The sequence below is a fragment of the Salvelinus namaycush genome, chromosome 4, assembly GCF_016432855.1.
Source record: "Salvelinus namaycush isolate Seneca chromosome 4, SaNama_1.0, whole genome shotgun sequence".
Lineage (NCBI taxonomy): Eukaryota > Metazoa > Chordata > Actinopteri > Salmoniformes > Salmonidae > Salvelinus > Salvelinus namaycush.
Window position 1 is genome coordinate 22,355,817 of NC_052310.1, and position 18,710 is coordinate 22,374,526.

At 41.4% G+C, this 18,710-nt stretch overlaps 1 protein-coding gene across 1 annotated transcript in view; it reads right to left on the bottom strand.

The window, feature by feature from the left end:
• The window catches only part of LOC120045783 (nuclear factor 1 X-type-like), a 49,495-nt gene extending 32,342 nt beyond the window's left edge, over window positions 1-17,153 (bottom strand). The window contains exons 1-2 of the mRNA XM_038990713.1: window positions 17,017-17,153; window positions 12,890-12,925 (exon numbers count right to left, since the gene is read on the bottom strand). Coding sequence (XP_038846641.1) covers window positions 12,890-12,925; window positions 17,017-17,043 — 63 coding nt within the window. The 5' untranslated portion in view covers window positions 17,044-17,153. The remainder of the gene's footprint in view (window positions 1-12,889; window positions 12,926-17,016) is intronic.
• Window positions 17,154-18,710: the final 1,557 nt, after the last annotated feature.

The window sequence follows — 18,710 nt, forward strand, 5'->3', positions numbered from 1 at the left end:
CCACGCAGGGTCGTCACCTCACAGCCACGCCACGCTGCGGCAGGGGCTAGTACTACCACCACCTCTCCTCTCCCCAGCCCACTCTACAGTACCACTGACCTATATCACCCTGCACTACCACATAGTTGACTGGAGTACTCATGAAGCGGTGTTAGATATCGAGGTATGGTTCCAATAGACTCCGCAGAAGATTTATCTTGAGCTTTAAAGAACAAATCAAGCCAAGGATCATTTAGCAAACAGCACCGGCCTGAATTAACATGAAAACGTTTTGGTGTTGTAACGGCTTTAGTCTTCCTCCTCGTCTGAGGAGGAGAAGTTAGAAGGATCGGAGGACCAATGTGCAGTGTGGTAATTGTTCATCTTGTTTAATAAAAGTGAACACTCAAAATACAAAAACAACAAATGTGAAAAACCGAAACAGTTCTGTCTGGTGCAGACACACGAAGACTGAAGACAACCACCCACAAAACCCAACACAAAACAGGCTACCTAAATATGGTTCCCAATCAGAGACAACACAAAACACCTGCCTCTGATTGAGAACCATAACAGGCCAAACACAGAAATAGGAAAACATAGAAATACAAACATAGACTGCCCACCCCAACTCACGCCCTGACCATACTAAACAAAGACAAAACAAAGGAAATAAAGGTCAGAACGTGACATGTGTGCCATGTCAAGACCTGAAACCTTTCTGAAAACATTGAGATCCAGGTGAACCCACTGATCTAAACCATTTTGTTTTTGTAATGGTGTACAGAGATATCAAATTGATATTATTCTGCCTTTAGTTAAAACACAGGCTGAAACTTGTTTCGTGTTCCAGAGAAACGATGGGATATTATTGACAGGGTGTGCAGGAAAATATTTTAAACAAATTTAGCAATACATGAGTATGTTTACATAGGGAACAATACTGATGAAGGCTAATGATGTCATACTAGTGAGTAGGCCCTTTAAAACAGGTGAGACGCCTACTGTACAGAGGACAAGGCATATCACCACAAGGTCTGACTTCATGACGGGGCAGTAGTAGCACTTGAGGTTTCCACTTGAACCTCATCACATGCCCCCCCCCCCTCCCCGTCCCTCCTCTTCCCCCTAGCACCACACCGCTGTCTAGAAAGAATGTTTAGTTGAATAGGGAAACCACCGCCCTGCTTTCAGTGACGGTGCTGGCGGCTCGCCGTGCTGTGACAGGCTGGCTGACTCTGCACCAGACAACATGTTTATCTCCTCAGAGAGCCGTCGATGGGCCGCAGCTACCCAGCCACTGTCGGCCTCCATTAAGAAACACTGAACCTCTGGAGGACATGATTACACTAAAGGAAGGACTGTTTAGCAATCAGTTCTGGCGTTGTGAATTGAAATTGAAATGTATTCATCACAGAAAATAACGTCCACAGTTCCATTCACCAATTAAATCTCAATTCATCTCCTTAAACCCTGGTAACAATCTGTCAAACGATGGCCTGTGAGGCTAAAATATATGGCTAATGACAATTTACCTGGCAGCTCACTGAATATGTCCGTATCAAGAAGCAATGTTGTTTTCAGAGATCTAAAGTATTTTTTAATTCATAATTAATTCATAGCACATTGCCTAGTCTGTTATCTCTATGGCCCAATGCATGTAGTTGGGAGAACTTTAATTTTTATGAGCATTGTGACTCATTCCTGAGCTCAGAGATCTCAACAATGTGCCACAGTCTAAAAAGAACCCACTACATGTCCTTTTGATTCAGAATCTCAACACTACATGAAAAGAGGGATCTCACGTTCATGTGTTAACTTGCTGCTTAACTAACCTAATGGGCTTTATTCCACTTTCAAACAGTGCAGGATAAGAAATCAAAGGGATGTCTAGTAATTAAAAAACACATATGCCCCGAGAGTACAGTATGATGCATCATTACAGTCTCCATCGTAACTACAGGCTTTATGGGTAACAAGCTAGTCATACCCAGGGACAGAAATAACAAGCCCATGCTAGATAATCGTCCCTTTCACTCTCTACTACTATGACATCATCAGTAGTGCAGCCAGTGCGGCTGCAGCATTGTGACTCTGGGGTCCTCTCTGATTGAGCCAGACCCGTGGAGTGTTGTCTGTGGGGGCGGAGTCCACTTTGGACTGGGCGTATTTTGATCCGAGGGCAGCGAGAGACCACCAGCAAATGGCTCGGTCTCCTTGTCTGTTTTGTGGTCCAATTGTCTTGAGGATATATTAATGCCTACGCAGTAAATTAGCATTTGGTATTGCATTGGCTAGGTTACTAATGTGCTTTAGGGTTAGGAAGAGTTAGCATTTTACAAGCCATTCTAAATTCCAAGATGTACTGATTACATATAAATATAGACTGAGAAACATGTGAGGAGACAATCATGGCTTGCACAAAAAACTCACACATGCACACACAGGGAAGCACACTACTCTTGCAGAGTGTTGAACGCTTTGCAAGAAATAAAGGGGCAATCTAGCACACAATCAAACTAGAGATTTATCCAGCTCTCCTGCCAACAGCCAGGGCCCTCCTCTTTCTGAACAAGGGATGCACTATTGACTAAATTTACCCCCCCTCTCTCTCTGTCTTTCTCCATCTCTCATTTTTTTCTCTCTCTTCAGTCTTCCCTCTGCCAGTCGGTGAGGCGTGATGCCAACCCTTTCCACAGCCGGGCACACTGCCCTGTCCTTTATGCAAATGCTTTACCGCCATCCCAAACTCACAACCCCCACTGTCTCACCCTCCATGTCTGTGCCCTTCTCTCCCCTCCTCTGTCTCTATTTTTCTATCTCTCTACCATTCTCTCCCACATGAGGAAACTGAGAACCAGCAATTAGACTTTTGCTTCCGAGTCCTCCATGAGGCCTGCTGATCTGCAGTCAGTCACACCTGCACGGTTCTTGAGTAAGGCCAAAACACCCTGTACTTTGTTTTACTACCGCTGAGGGCAAATGACACAAATGGGGGTATGTTTAATAGAGGTGCGGCTCATGGACACTCCTGTAGGTGTGTCTGCAATAAGTCTGATAAAGGAATGCCTCTGCTAAGACAGAGAAAGAGAGAAAGAGAAAGAGAAAGTGTGTGTGTGTGTGTGTGTGTGTGTGTGTGTGTGTGTGTGTGTGTGTGTGTGTGTGTGTGTGTGTGTGTGTGTGTGTGTGTGTGTGTGTGTGTGTGTGTGTGTGTGTGTGTGTGTGAGAGAGAGAGAGAGGTTAAAAGGAAGGAGAGACGGAGGAAGGGAAGAGATGAAAATGATTCATGTGATGATAATAAATAGAGCCGCTTCACATAACCCACAGGTACCATTATCTAGCAGTCGTTGACGTGATAATGACTCAATTCCCTTTCATCATCCAGGGGAAAGTATGGAAGGTATTTTAATAGACAAGAAAGGTACTTGTTTGTTTCTTGTTTCATAGATGTAAAACAAGAAAGAAAATAATGTTCTCTTTGAGGTTCGAGAAAGTGCATTCATGCGATTAACGTTCAAGCATAATGTCTATATATCTGAAATAAAATGATAACTCTGTAATAATGGTACTATCATCATCATTGTCATTGTTGCGATGAATCAAACATGAGATTAGAACCCCAGGCGTGCTTCATGGTTAGTCCCAGTGACAGACAGGTAGACAGAGAGGGTTAATCAACCAGTAGAGAGACTGAAGGAAGAGCCTCCTTCATGTCAGCAAAGTTTAGCTTCCTCTGCTGCAGTCCCCTCTAGGGCGGAAGAACGTTGAGGATGCCGACAATGAGGGCCGGGGTCCACACACGCCGGACACAGCCCCACACAGCACAGGAAAGCAACTCAGGCTAACACAAACACTCACAGAGACACACCACTGTCTGGTCTCCTTGTGTGGCCTGTTCATAGAGTAGGCCTACATGGACATACTGTATAGGCGCTAACTGTATCAGAGCATACCCCTTATATTTACATGAACCAACTGACAACAAAAAAAACTTACACTAAAAAGCTAATGTTACCAAACTGAATTTGTGTGGGGCTGAACTAATATACAGATGAATTGTATTCATGCCAATGTCAACCAAAGAAATCCTCATAAAGTCTTCTGGTCAATGAATGTGAAGATGATGACTCATTTATTCTGTGTTTATAAGCCTGTGCCACATAATAGAAGGAAAAGCCCCAGATAACCAAATGCATAGACTTCTTTAAGCAGACTGAGTTAGCAATAAACATTGAGAAAAAAAGGCTATCCAATGGTTGCTTGCTTTGTTTCATACAATGGCAGCTCTGATTTTCTGAGTCCGCATAAACAAATAAATAAAATAGGAGGTGGGTGATGTTCTGGGGAGTGAGAGACATGAACACTGTTTTCCTATTGGTAAACGCTACTTCCCACATCCCTTTCCCTTCTTCCTGTAGAGATTTCCTTGTGTTAAATTACTGTAATAACGTTTCAGCAACCTTCCAGTGCTAGTACATGATGGAGGTGATAAAAAACAACGTTTTATTTTTTCCCTTGCCTAGCTGTACAGAAAAGTTGCACCTGAAAGACATGTTGGTTCTGGGTACCTTTACATTGTCTGTCTGCCTGTACCAACTAGAGCATGATAACAGTGATATCCTGATTAGTCTCCAGCTCAAACACATTATGGGCAGAGGACAAGAGGTCAGATATGTTAAAATGACCTCAATCAAAACCCCAACTAGTTTTACTAGGCGTAATACAGAAAGTGCTCCTCATTCTCAATATCAGCTGAGCATAAGAGATCACGGAGCAGACTCCAAATAAAACAAAGCTTTTATACTCCAATATCATGATAGTTTGTAATTAAACTATTAAACTAAACCCAATCCTAGACCAATGAAAAGCAGACCGTCTGTGTGGTGGAGGGAAATGAATGAGGCCTTTTCTTTAAGAGTGGAGATCAGAACTCCTAACTCTGGGATTTTGTGCTGTTGCCTTTCTCCCCCTGGAGGGAGTAATTAGGTTATGGAAGACAACTGCAGCATTGTTTTAACAGTGGAGGGATTGTACCGACCAAAGTCCCACCAGCGACATGCTTCTCTCTCTCACAACAAAAAATGTCAGATGGATTCGGAGGAGGCAGACATCTTTCTGGGGGCTGTTTTTGGTTGGAGTTGGGTTGGGTTCTATCTGTTTGTGCAGAGCCACTGTTAGGGAGGGTATCCCATGTATCCACTGACTTGGCAACAGAAACAGTTTTTAACTAGAGTAATATGGTTATGATGCATTCACATTCCTTCCAGTACCCTAGGAAATACAATACGCTTATATCGTCTGTTTTAATCACACTCCACTTCCAAGGAGAGAATACAACCAGCCATGGCTATAAAGAGTCTTTCTCAAATATACATAGAGGTCAGTTACAGTAAATATGCACCGTATTGATTGATGGGGGGGGGGGAAATAGAACAAATCACATTAGTTAAAAGAACGGCTTGGAGCGCTAACCAACCTACTGTATTGCCCAAACACAGACTCTCTTCTCCTTGATTGTTTTTACTTTGAGCAGTTGCTGCTGCAAATGTTCTAGATTTTAAAGATGGATGCACATTGCCCTTGAATGCTCACTGAAACATATACTTTAATCACTCAGGCTCAAACATATTCTATGCAAATGTAACGGCTTTAAGAACGTGCCGTAAGCTCACTCCACGGCTAGCTTGAAATGTCGCGGAAGGACATATACCATTAAATTGGTACCTTTTGAGTGGCTCAACCCTTTGGAGCATTGTCAATGGCAGTCACGTGTGTTGTGAAGCAGAGGATCACTGGTTCGAACCCAGTATGGGGCAGTCGGAGGAAGCTAAGCTGTTAGCAGCACATTGACCGCGGTTACACAGTCAAACATACACACAGCTAACTCAAGCAAATCCTACAGAACAGATCAACTACAGACATGTATTTTGGTCAGGAGCTCTTCCATCTAGTCTAAAGATGATGAACATAAATCTTGAACTTAAAACCCCACTATAATGTACACCTCTGCAACCGCCTAAGCCATTCCTACTCACATTTATCATACATTTTAGTAGCATGACCGGGACATACAGGGAATTGTGGTCCCCACAAGAGTCCTAACTCCAAGTCGGGAACTATCCTTATTTGGGTAATGGAAAAGACACGACATGACAAATGAAAACAAACGTGTAGGGATTTGATGTAGATATTCAACACCATTTGATGGTCCATCATGTCTAGACTTGACAGTCCCCATAATATGCTGCAGATGGCAAAAAGTAACTTAACTGATGACGATAATGATATGTGTTTGGGTTTTACAAGGTTATTCTCAAGACATCCTGTGCCAAAAAGACTGACATAAACTTGACACTTTAGACAGGGGTTGTAGTTTTTCCTCATTCTCTTTTCAACAAAGCACTAAAAACTGAGACCATGACAAGAGCACATTGTTTCTCCATTCAGATCACGAGTGGTCACATGAGAAAGTGCTTTAAAAGAAATTATACCTCAAGCAAGCAGACATCTTATTAAGTATGGGAAAGGGCTGATCAAGGAGCAATGCAATGCTGCTTTTCTAAACTCCTGCATATGTTTGAAGGAGAAGCTTTTTCCCACTTTGTGAAAACATAGTGCGAGTTGGGGCACAGTTCCTTGAGCTACAACAGTGATGTCATGAAGTCCCCATTGAACCTGGTGAGTGGTGACATATGTAGGCTTGACCTTGTTTTTCTTCATGCATTGTTGTTACATACAATCTGTATTTTTTACAAAAATAAACTTTATGTGACGTGATTGTCTGGCTGTAGCCCACTTAACGTAAACCTTAAAGTATTGCATTTTTTATTTATTTTTTCACTGAAGGGGGATAACATTTTCCACTCAAATTGAAAAGTTTCCATGTCAAAAGCTCACCCTTGCTTGAAGTCATTTTCAAAGCCCCAACAGTGAAGTTCAGTTCAGAGTACGGTGGATACCTTTTCCACATAGAGGAGTAGCAGCAGTTATTTGTGTTCGACTACTACCAAGGGCCCTGACCTGCTCTCCACACTACTCTCAGTATGGCCTACAGCCACAGCCAGCAGACCCTCACAAGAATCTCAGGACACACACACACACACACACCCTTTCTGTGTTTGTTCGTAGCTGCTAGTCCTCCTCAGAGTTCATGTAAGGTAAAGATATGTTATATTATGCGTATAGATTTTCCACCACTGGCCAGGGCCCAACTTCCTGCTCTGAGGAGAGAGCTGCAGTGCTTTGTTCCCAGGGCGACAGCAATTCCTCGCTGGACCGGGTGGCCAAACAGCACAGACAGAGTGACAGAGTGACAGAGTGACAGAGTGATAGAGTGACAGAGTGACAGACAGACAGACAGACAGACAGAGTGACAGACAGACAGACAGACAGACAGACAGACAGACAGACAGACAGACAGACAGACAGACAGACAGACAGACAGACAGACAGACAGACAGACAGACAGACAGACAGACAGACAGACAGACAGACAGACAGAGAGAATGAAAAAGAAAGAAAGAAAGAAAGAAAGAAAGAAAGAAAGAAAGAAAGAAAGAAAGAAAGAAAGAAAGAAAGGAGAAACTGAAACGTACAGATGTGCAGTCATGCCAGCCTAAGATACTTATATTATTGTTTATGATCCCCCGTCTTTCTAACTTCTAATTTTCCTTTTACCTTGTTTTTTTTGCAGCTCTTGAAATAAGGTTACAAGCTCTTTTGTTACAGCTTGACTTGAGGGTTTGTTAGCATCCAAACGTCAATGCTCCTCCACCCGTCCCCAAGACAGGAAAACTCCTTCCCTCCAAGTTTAACCCATTAAATGCTCCATTTAACCCAATGAAGATCATTCTCATTCCTGATGAAAATATGTAAGCAAAACATATTGTTTACACCGATGTAAACTTTTAATCATAAAGTGATCATTTTCAGATTGGTAATCTTATCGAGGATCAGAGTTATCAGGTTCCAACTCACGGCTGCATTCATCACACCCTAGGCTAGAAAAACAAAACCGATTCTATTTCAACACACTAACTCAATGAGGTAGTAACAAACAGGAAACAAGATTAAAGTAGTGTCATTAATTGAGCCAAAACCCACAAATCAACTTTCACCTTGATTCACCTGCTCATCAGAAAGAGTTGCAAAATGGCAACATTACATGAGAACAATATGTGACGTCATTGGGTGACGTCTTCACTTTACAACTACCCTAACCTAAACTACCCCCCCCCCCCCAACCACCACCACTCCCCACATTGGTTGTTGTGAGATGAGGTATTTTGCAGTTGTCTGCTAATGTACATAATTGTCTCTTCAGCAACAGCCAGGTGCAGGGAGAAGTGCTAATGCAGTATGTTTCCACAGTCAGATTTGGGGGAGGTTAGGGAGTGAAGTGCCATATGGGTTAGGAGTCAGTCGAGGAGCTGGCACACATGGTACGCTGGCAACACAACAGCCCCCCTCCACCCCACCAACACCACCTCCCCAATCATCACTCTGGTCTAGTGGTGCTGGCCGAGATTTTGACGGTCGGCACCAGACTGACAAGGGAGAGTCGAGAATGCACACCTGCGCCTCGTGCTTAAGTGTGTGCAGGTGTGGGAAGTGTTTGAGCGTGTGTGCTGGCCGGTGTATGTGTCCATTCATGCATAATGCATAAAGCCTGAGAGGGTTTGAATGTGCATGTATGTGTGTCTGTTTTCAATCACATACTGTACGTGTGTGTTTTGGATGGATGTGTTAAAATAGATGGGGAGATATTACCGATTTAGAGGTAAGATTGTGCCATATTTGTGTGAGCTTGTGCATGCTTGGTTATGAGTGTGTTTGTGTCTGGTAGGGAGAGAGAGCGAGCAAGAGGGAGGCAGAGGGGTAGATAGATCTCAGATTTCATACAGATGAATCCAGCAGCAATGTAATGAGGGGTCTATATATTTAGATCAGTGGTAGTTGAGGTCAGAGACCAGACTGCTGTCCCCACCTCCATTACAAACAACAGGCCCCTACTGTAGTGACCTTTAGTGGGGTGTCAATGAGCAGCAGCAGCAGACCGGTGACATGCCAAAACAATGGATCTTCATGCTTTTTCTCATATTACCAATCACACACTTGATGTGAAGTTTATGCTCTGTATGAGACAAACAAACCCAAAACATTTTGAGGTATTTGATATTAAAAGCACATCCACCTGCTTTTATAAATCACTTACAACACTACTACTGATAGACTTGGGACACAGGAGTCTACATTTCCGTCTAGAACAGACTCCCTCAGTGTTGTTAAGCTCCATACAATCCCCTCAATTCTGACTTGTGTGGCACTTTTCAATTCAAACACTGCCATTACACCCCACTACAGACCTAGTGGAGTGTAACAGAGTGTAACAGAGTGCTAGTGGGTGAGGTCTGCATATCTCACCGATGCCCTCTGAGATAGGGCCCATCAGGCAAAAACACTTATCATCTCCCCCACACTAACACTCCACAGGGGATGGGTAGAGAACAGAGAGAATGTTGCATGGTGAGAAATAAATGGCAAAGGAAATAAGAACAACATACTGTAGACCTTTTCAACTGTCAAAACAACAACACGTTCTAGCTACCACACCATGGCATGTCTATCTCTGCAAACCCAAGCTGCCACACCCTCTCTTACACAAATACCACCATCCTCACCATATCCTCTCACTCCCAGACAAACTAGTTGTCAGACAGTCAGTGGTCTAAATACTAGATAATAGGTGATAATAGGTGCTCCACTCTTTAGATTCATGACTAATCATGGAAAGCACATACTGTACCAACGTGTCAGTCCATCCCATGCAGCTACCTTATTGCCCACAGCTCCGACATAGCTGGGAACCGGGATCCTTCCCTCCTTCCCTCTGTTGATTTGTAGGGGAAAGCCACATTTTCACTTGAGCCCCTTCTCTCTCCCAGATTGTACAGAAGTATTTGTGTGTGCCTATGTATATTCTAGCTCAATTATGTAATTTGTGCTTGTGTGTGTGTGTGTGTGCGTTCTGTAGCCATGGCAACAGCACAACATATCGGCGACCACAGAACCGCACTGGGGCTGAAGGCATTGCCAGGGTTCTGCCAAAGCATAATCCATTCCAGGGGTGACATGAGCGAAGGGAAAGGCAGGAGGGTGGAGACTGCAGTGCGGCGCATGCACGCGCGCGTGCGCACACACACACCACTCTCTCTGCACACACACTGGATATCCTCCTATTCTTCTTGGCTGGAGACTCCCATGGCAATAGCAATAGGAATCCATTCACCACGGATACTAGGACAGCTGTGCAGATACTAAATGAGACTCAGTTGGTTTGGGCTTTTCTGCATGCAGCTTGAGATAAAAACTACATGGTACTTAATTCAAATCTATATTCCCTCTTGCCAAAATACTTCCAATTCATCCAGTCTTTGTCTTCCCCATCACACAGTGTACTGAATTCTACATAAAATAGACAGAAATTTTTTGGAGATACAACAGTGCCACCATCATGGACTTACAAAGTTTGATGGAAAACGTTCCAAAAACATTTATCAACAAAACCTTGAAATGTCCTTTAAATATTCTTGATATGTTCATTAAATGTTAACAAGTCGGGGCATTTCTAGGTCCAGGACACAGTACCTCCTCCCTGAGGAATAGATAACAGCACCAGCCACCAGCCAGCCCATATCTGTGATTACAGAGACCAGGGCTTTGCCACCTCATTGTTTATGGCTGTTTGAATTTGCCAACTCCCACAACCACCAACCAACCACCAAAGGAGACTTGAGGCCGCCGGTGGTGGTGGTGGCCTGGTAGGAATGAATAAGTAAAGGGAACACAGTGTCCTTGTGAGCGTCTGGCATTGTGGCCTGCCGGTGTCCCCATTACATGATGGGAAAAGAGCCACCCGCTGCCACGAGACACCTACAAGGCCCTTGGGGGACTCCGGTTTCACCGTAACTCCAACCTTCAACTAGGGATAGAGGAGGAGAACATAATAAAGTTCACATGTCCATTAAATTCCTTACTGACTTGGGCTGTCTGGAACACAGGTGTTATTTTTCTACTGGCTCACTCCAATGGCTATATTCCACACCAATCAGAAAAGCACTATCAGACTACATACATTCTTTGGATCATTCTGATTGGCTTTACTGCAGGGCAGGGGGATTGCTCTCCGCACAACTGAACTCAAGCACAGTAATATTATAATTCAAAATGTCCGCCATAGAAATTCTATAAAAGGCATGAAGGCCTAATTTTCTTCCCACTGCAATTCTGTGTTTTGGAGCACTACACTTTGGGTATTTGTTTTTGCCCCATAGATTAACCACAGTCAGTGCTGTCTGAGTGCCTCTTAAAAATCAGTATAAAACATAATTGCCATTCAGCCTAAAAACTGTGGATCCTGTAACATAGGCTAATCCAGTGATAACCACACAGTGGCCTAATCGCATTCAGACATAGGGCGGAAGGTTCTGGTGTTTGTGTGTGTGTGTGTGTGTGTGTGTGTGTGTGTGTGTGTGTGTGTGTGTGTGTGTGTGTGTGTGTGTGTGTGTGTGTGTGTGTGTGTGTGTGGTTGGGGAGTGCATGGGGCTGTTTGTATGAGTGTGTATCTTTAATTCAAAAAATCCAACATTTCTGTTTATTCAGACTGTGGTTCCATCAGATTTTAATCCCCTGAACAGCTGTTCCAACTCATTTTCCAGGCCTGGGGAGAGAGAGGGGAGAGGACAGGAGGAGGGGGAGAGAAAGGTGAGGAGAGGTTGTAAGGAGAGGGGTGAGGAGAGGAGGAGGAGGGAGTGGAGGAGGGGAGAGGAGAGGAGGAGGGGTATGGGTGAGGAGAGGTTGGAAGGAGAGGGATGAGGAGAGGAGGAGGAGGGAGTGGAGGAGGGGAGAGGAGAGGAGGAGGGGTATGGGTGAGGAGAGGTTGGAAGGCCACCTCACAAAATGTCTACAAGGAGTTTTCAGTGGAATATGTTTTTGTTCAAAACACCATGCCTGATAACAACTGATAATGACATAGACAAATATAATCTATCTTCATACAGCAACACACAGTAATACATACCAATTTAGGCCTAACATAATTTAGGATAATTTAGGCACGTGATTAAGCCACAAATGTAGCCATGAAGGTAATTAAGACAAAGGTGAATTATTTAATGATCTGCAATACAAAGAGGACTTGCAACAAGAAATATGTTCCTTAGGACTAAATTGTTTCAAAATTCTACAAATATCTGTTTAGTCTGTCTGTCTCAAATATGCATGCAAATAATGGGTTAATGGTAAAACATTTTGGGTTTGCCACTCAAGGGTTAATTGCATGAAAATGGGAAAAGCAAGATACATTTCCAAGGCAACAAGTTAGCAAATTTTAGATGACATCATCAAATTATGTGACTTACTTTTGATAAACATTAGGCCTATCTGCTTGAATAGACGGCTAGTAGGCTACTTTCGGCCAATCGGTGCTGCGGGGCTACAAACTGCAGAAATTAGGCCCATAACAAAACTGTATTAAATAGCCATCTTGTTCTTTCTCCGCAGTTTACTTTTGGTTTATGTATGTTAAGCTTTTTAAATAACTTAGTAGGACTTCAGGCCGACAGCAAAAGTGATTGACTAGCATTGAGTTGTCTAAAAAAAACGGGCCAATATATTTTTGGGCCTTGTGCCTATACCTTGACTGCTTTTCAAGAAAGTACGAACGTGTGGGAAATACATTTAGCAAATGATGCTTCCTTTCAATAAGATGAACGTTTTAAAAAAAAAAATGTAGTATTTAAAAAAATAATAATATGGGCTACAACAACCTATGGTAACAATGCCTAATAAAATGTATATAACACACATTAAAATATATATGCCTTAAAATAAATAATAGGGCAACACTTACCACTAATGGATTGTTTAGAAGGTGAGTAGTGCAATACTTTAGTGTCGCGAGGGTGTTAAGAGGTGTGAAAAGCATTCCCGCGCAGGGGTCACCGTCCCGCGTGCAGGAGAGCAAAGAGAAGAGGATGTTAAAATGTCGTACGAGTAAGAATAGTATAGGATGATCACATTTCATGTATTGTATAAACTTGTGAGCATAAACAAAATCATTAGCATAAAGTGCTAAAGTGGCTTAGGCAAATGCGAAAAGAAAATGGTTATGACCTGGTGCGCTTTATGGGAACAAGCCAAGCATGCCATGCTTCCGTGTTATAGCCTAACAATAGTCTATGCCTAATAATGACTATAACAACAACAACTATAACAATGTCATTTGTATTTTTCAATATCACAGATACTCCACTGTGTAGAGAAGAAAGGTGTTGAATTCTGCTTTACTGATCTAATCTGGCTTGATTAGTCGTACCTATGACATAAATGAAAAAGCCCTACACTCTTACAAAAAAAAGGGTTCCCAAAAGGATTATTCGGGTGTCCCCATAGGATCATCTTTTTTGGTTCCAGGTAAAACTATTTTGGGTTCCATGTAGAATCCTCTGTGGAAATGGTTCTAAATGCAACTCAAAGGTACTTGGAACCAGAAGGGTTCTTCAAAGGGTTCTCGACAGCCGAATAACCCTTTTAGGTTCTAGATAGCACCTTTTTTTCTAAGAGTGTAGTGCTGCAAGACTGGAAACGGCAACGCTATTCCGATAATGGTGTCTAATAACTCAGCCAATAGCCTATATCAGCCAGCCACACAACACGGTGAATTTGGTATAGTCTATTTCCATACCTACTATAGATAACTTTGGTATGGGCTTACATTGTAATGTTTATAACATCATAAAACATGTATGCTTACTAGACACTAGACTTACTAGACAACACACGAATAAAGTATATCCGGACCTCTGAATGCTTTCCATAATTTGCCTCTATTACACCCCATCCATCTCGCCACTCTCCAGAAAGGCTTTTACCACTGTTAATAATTTATTCGATTGTTTATATTGTGTTGGCATATCCGATGTCCAAACTCGTTTTTTAAATTATTAACCTTAATTAAATAAACAAAAATGTGAGTCTATATCTGCAGACAAGAGACACATCAGAAGTGAAGGGAATACAGGAGTCTTGGGCTGGGCAGAGAGGCGCAAGCTCCACGCACGCTGGACGAGTGCAATGCACAAAGCTGTTCTCTTGTTGAATATCTCCCTAAAATGCATGAACATACCAAACTCTATATAGTCAATGTATAGCTTTAAATAATATATTTATATAGTTTATCCAGTCCAAAGGATTTAGCCTATAGGCTTTATTCTGCATATGTGCAGCAAGTGCGGAATGTGCAGTCAGTTATGTTGTCAAACAAATCTCTGGCTCTATCAAGCTTAATTTTCTTTTCATACTGCCATATAACAGCTTTAGTAAAATAATTACAACATTTATCAATTCCAGAAACCCTGTAAATAAATATGCATTAACAAATGAAGCTATATGTGTATAGACCTACCAACATCTCAATGCTAAACTGTTGGAGAGAAAAGTTCGAGTCTATATAGAGATTCCTCTCTGTGCGTCTGATAAAGTCCCATTCCATCATTTCTAAATATGTGGGCCTATTTTCTTTCTCAGTTGCATTTAATTTAGACCCGTGTGGCCTAAAAAGTACAAGACACTCTCTTCCAATATATATCCACTTCTAAAAAAGTATTCAAATCAGCTTTGTCCTGCTTCTGTCAATCAGGGAGTAGAACAGAGAACAACATGTGATCATTCTACAGTTTTAAATGGAAACAGACTACTGGCCGTGCCCGCAACTGAGAAAAACACCCTTTCTGCTTCTGTAACAGGAGTCAGAGGCATGGAAGTAAAATTGTTTTAATAAAACACTGTAAAATTAGGAATGAACTACGCATCACACAGGCCTTGGCAGTCTACTGTCCAGTGAAACCAAGGGATAAACACGTTTGCTTTATAGGAATAGATTTCCAACAGTTATGCCACCGGTTAGGAGAGTCATAGAATTGCAGATAATTTCAACAAACATTCTATTTTGGATGCAGAAAAAGGCATGGCTTTTTAAAGAATCCATAAAGAACAAAAAATCTACATAAAAATGCATAGAAAGAAGAAAAGCAGACCACTAAAATGTTTTTGCAGAACCAGGAACATATTGATGCAGAGTTAAATGATGGGTGCCTCACGATTCAGTTTAGGCCAAGGAACTTTGTAGGTTTATATTATGAGGGTTTATATTGCTAAAATATGTTAATATTTCAGTCAGTGGGCTCAAAAACCCCTGTTGTATGTCACATTTATCTGTGAACATATACTGTTGACAGTACAACTTCAAGCAGAGCTTTCTCTGGTGCTTCCCTCCAAGTTACTTTGCCAAGCTAAGGAAACTTCCAGTTCCAAGAGTCATGATATTGCACATAAGTCATAAATTAATAGTTACTGAACCTCATATATTTAGGGTTCTTGGTGAGTCCAAAAAAGTTAAGCAATGATGTGTGACATTTGGTCATTTTAGAATGAAGCCTGACCTTAAATCACTGTTCATTTGACAGAGATGTTATAGGACGATTACTAATACACATGATGTTTTAAACACATCCATAAACTAAATAACTAACTGTTTCAGTTATCTTATCTTAGTGCAATGCACTTTTTGTTACAATCCATTGACCACATCTCTGCAAAAGTTACAACAGCTACTATAATACTTGTTAATACTCTCTTTCCTCCAGGACAAATAGACTATCATTTCATAAAATAGAAAAAGAGAAGCTTTAAATACATTTCCCCCAAAAAACTTGTCTTGAATTCTTGATTTAAAAAAAGATAATGTAGATTCTGAAACTGTTACCTGATCAACTCTCCAGTCTAAACAAATACAATATATCAAAACAAATTTGACCATTAATGAGCATATTGAACAATAATGTATTTAGTTATATTATATAGCAAGAGATTCTATATTGCTTTACAAAAGTAAATTTTATTTGGGTAGGACCTTATCAATTACCAATTAGTGCCAATAAGCTGTTCAATTTATAAGCTATTCTTATCTGCCCAACTGTCCTCAGAAATGTGAAATATTGCATGTGGAAGTACCAGAGTAATTCCCTATTGAATATGAGTGAACTTTACAATGTATAGTGTATGCATACCAAATATACCAGGTGTTAGGGTCTGGACATGCACTGTATAGTTGAAAGTAGGTTATACATTTAGGGAAAAGCAGCACAGAGTACAACATCAGAGGTAGGTTTCTTATTCAAAGTTATTGAATATTTCTTGGCTGTAAATTGTGGGATGGATGTTTTACTATGAACAGAAATGGTCAAGAGTTTATAATAGCAGATTAAATCCAGTATTTGTGCTAGGTACAGTGGACCAGAGTCACTAAAATAAGTTAACATCAACGGGGCATGACCAGAACCTTGAAAATAATCCTTATGGCGCATATATGCAGTGAGATACTCGTGCGTAAAATAGTATATACATTATATTCCCGACCATTTACTTTCACTAAATACGTACGTTATATTAATCAGAATCGAGCACGGTTGACAAGTGTAGGCTACTGTAGAACTGGCGGCAGCACACACCGACCTAAAGCCCTCGACTGTCACAGATTCAACCGTTAGCGGATAAAGCTTTTTAACGGTCACGCTTCCACATGTAGCCTCTCTCACTGCCAAGCGTTTGTGAGATCAACATTTTGGAAAATGTCAATGTAAGACCATCACATGTAACACTAAACTTCAGTCCAGTTTTCTACACTCACTCCTTTCTCCTCCTCCACTTCTCCCCTCCTTTTATATTAAATAGATTCGGGAGGAGCGCCATTTTCTCTCCAAAACCATGTGCAATGAAACGCATAAGAAAGCCCTGTGAAGAAATGCCATCTAAGAAGAAAAAGTGTCAGCGATACAAGGTAAATACTATCAGAAAGGAACAGAGAGTAACAAATAAGCTCAAATTCAACTATTACATAGTTGCAAATGGTGGGCGCACTAATCTAACCCGCAACACCGACTGTATACTAAGCAATAACAATGAAATAATGGCATTTACCTGTGTCAAGCAGTACGGGGAGTACATGGTTATTTTTAGAAATCAAAATTTGAGAGCTTATTTAAATTGGATGGAAGTTCGCTGTAGTGCTGCATTGCAATCGCTCGCCGTCCTGTTTCGCTCACTCCATGCTGTACTGTAACCCCGCCTATAAGGCTGAAAGTGAAAGCTTACACAAACTTTTGGGTAAAAAAAGTTTTGTCTCCCACCCTCTTCCATGGATTCTTCTATCGTGCGCACGGATATTTTGGGGGGGATTGATCAGGGGCGACGGTGTTTGCTATACAACATAATATCATTAACATGAATCTCTCAATTTCGTAAATCATGCGGTGGCAAACTCCTGCTTAATCCGGTCGTTTCAGCTCATACTCAGTAAACATGCATAATGACAATACACCGTTCTCTTTCTTTAGGGTAACAAATATGTTATTACGAGGGTTAAATGAATAGGAACGTCGAATGCGTAATATCCAGCGTTTTAGCAATACGACGTGTAGAGTAGCCTATATCCTAAAAGAGAAGGTCAAATGCTTTACAGAAGGTCCGCCAGTCTGAGCATTGTATTTTGCAATGAGCTAAACATTTGCTATAGCTACGATGTGATTTTGTGTTGATGTGTTTTCTATTAAATATTATTATAGGCTTATTAGGCCTACCAGTTAGTAAAGTCCATACAAGCATAAGAATATGATTGCTGTAAGGTCAAAGGTGATGCTTCATATGGGGCCTATGGCCGACAATAAAGACATATAATGTTGATAAATAATGACTTGATATTAAGAGATTGACTTAAAATATTGGAAATGTCATTTGTTTTTCATCTGAGAAACAAGAAGGTCGCCGAAATATTTAATGACATTGGAATTGAACAACACTGGGATCTTGGTTTGGATTCATTTTAGTAAGTACATTTTACTCTAGCTATGTAAATGAATGGGTTTACCTAAAATAGTATTACATTGTTATTACACTACAGTTACACTGCCTCTGCATAAATTAGTTTGTGAAACAAATGTAAAAAATATTTGTCAGTGTTCTGCAAGTTTTGTGTTACTTCTACAGGTTTCTGCCCCCTAATACAAAGGCCCTTTCAGCATCTTGACTGAATTTCAGTGCACACTTCCATCCCAGGCCGACGTACAAGTAAGACATTTAATTGCAGAGTGTATAGAACACTATCAGACATCAGATCCAGACTGAAACCTGTAAAGGTGACTGCAGTTGAAACAGCAGAGCCACACTGTTGGTCTGGCTTGGGACATTTACTACAATGAAGTTGACTTGAAAATGAAAAACAGCCCAACCTGAGGACTGCTTGATAAGAACATACTGTATGCTACCAAAACAAGATATGTCCCAAGGAAGGAGGAGTGTATTAGAAAACACGGAATATTGGTAATACTGATAACAATTTACAGAGGCATGTACCCTCTCACAGACAAAATCTCTCTCTCTCTCAATTAAATTAAATTCAATAGGCTTTATTGGCATGGGAAACATATGTTTACATCACACACACACACACACACACACACACACACACACACACATGTGTGTGTGATGTAAACATATGTTTCCCATGCCAATAAAGCCTATTGAATTTAATTGAATTGAGAGAGAGAGAGAGAGAGAGAGAGAGAGAGAGAGAGAGAGAGAGAGAGAGAGAGAGAGAGAGAGAGAGAGAGAGAGAG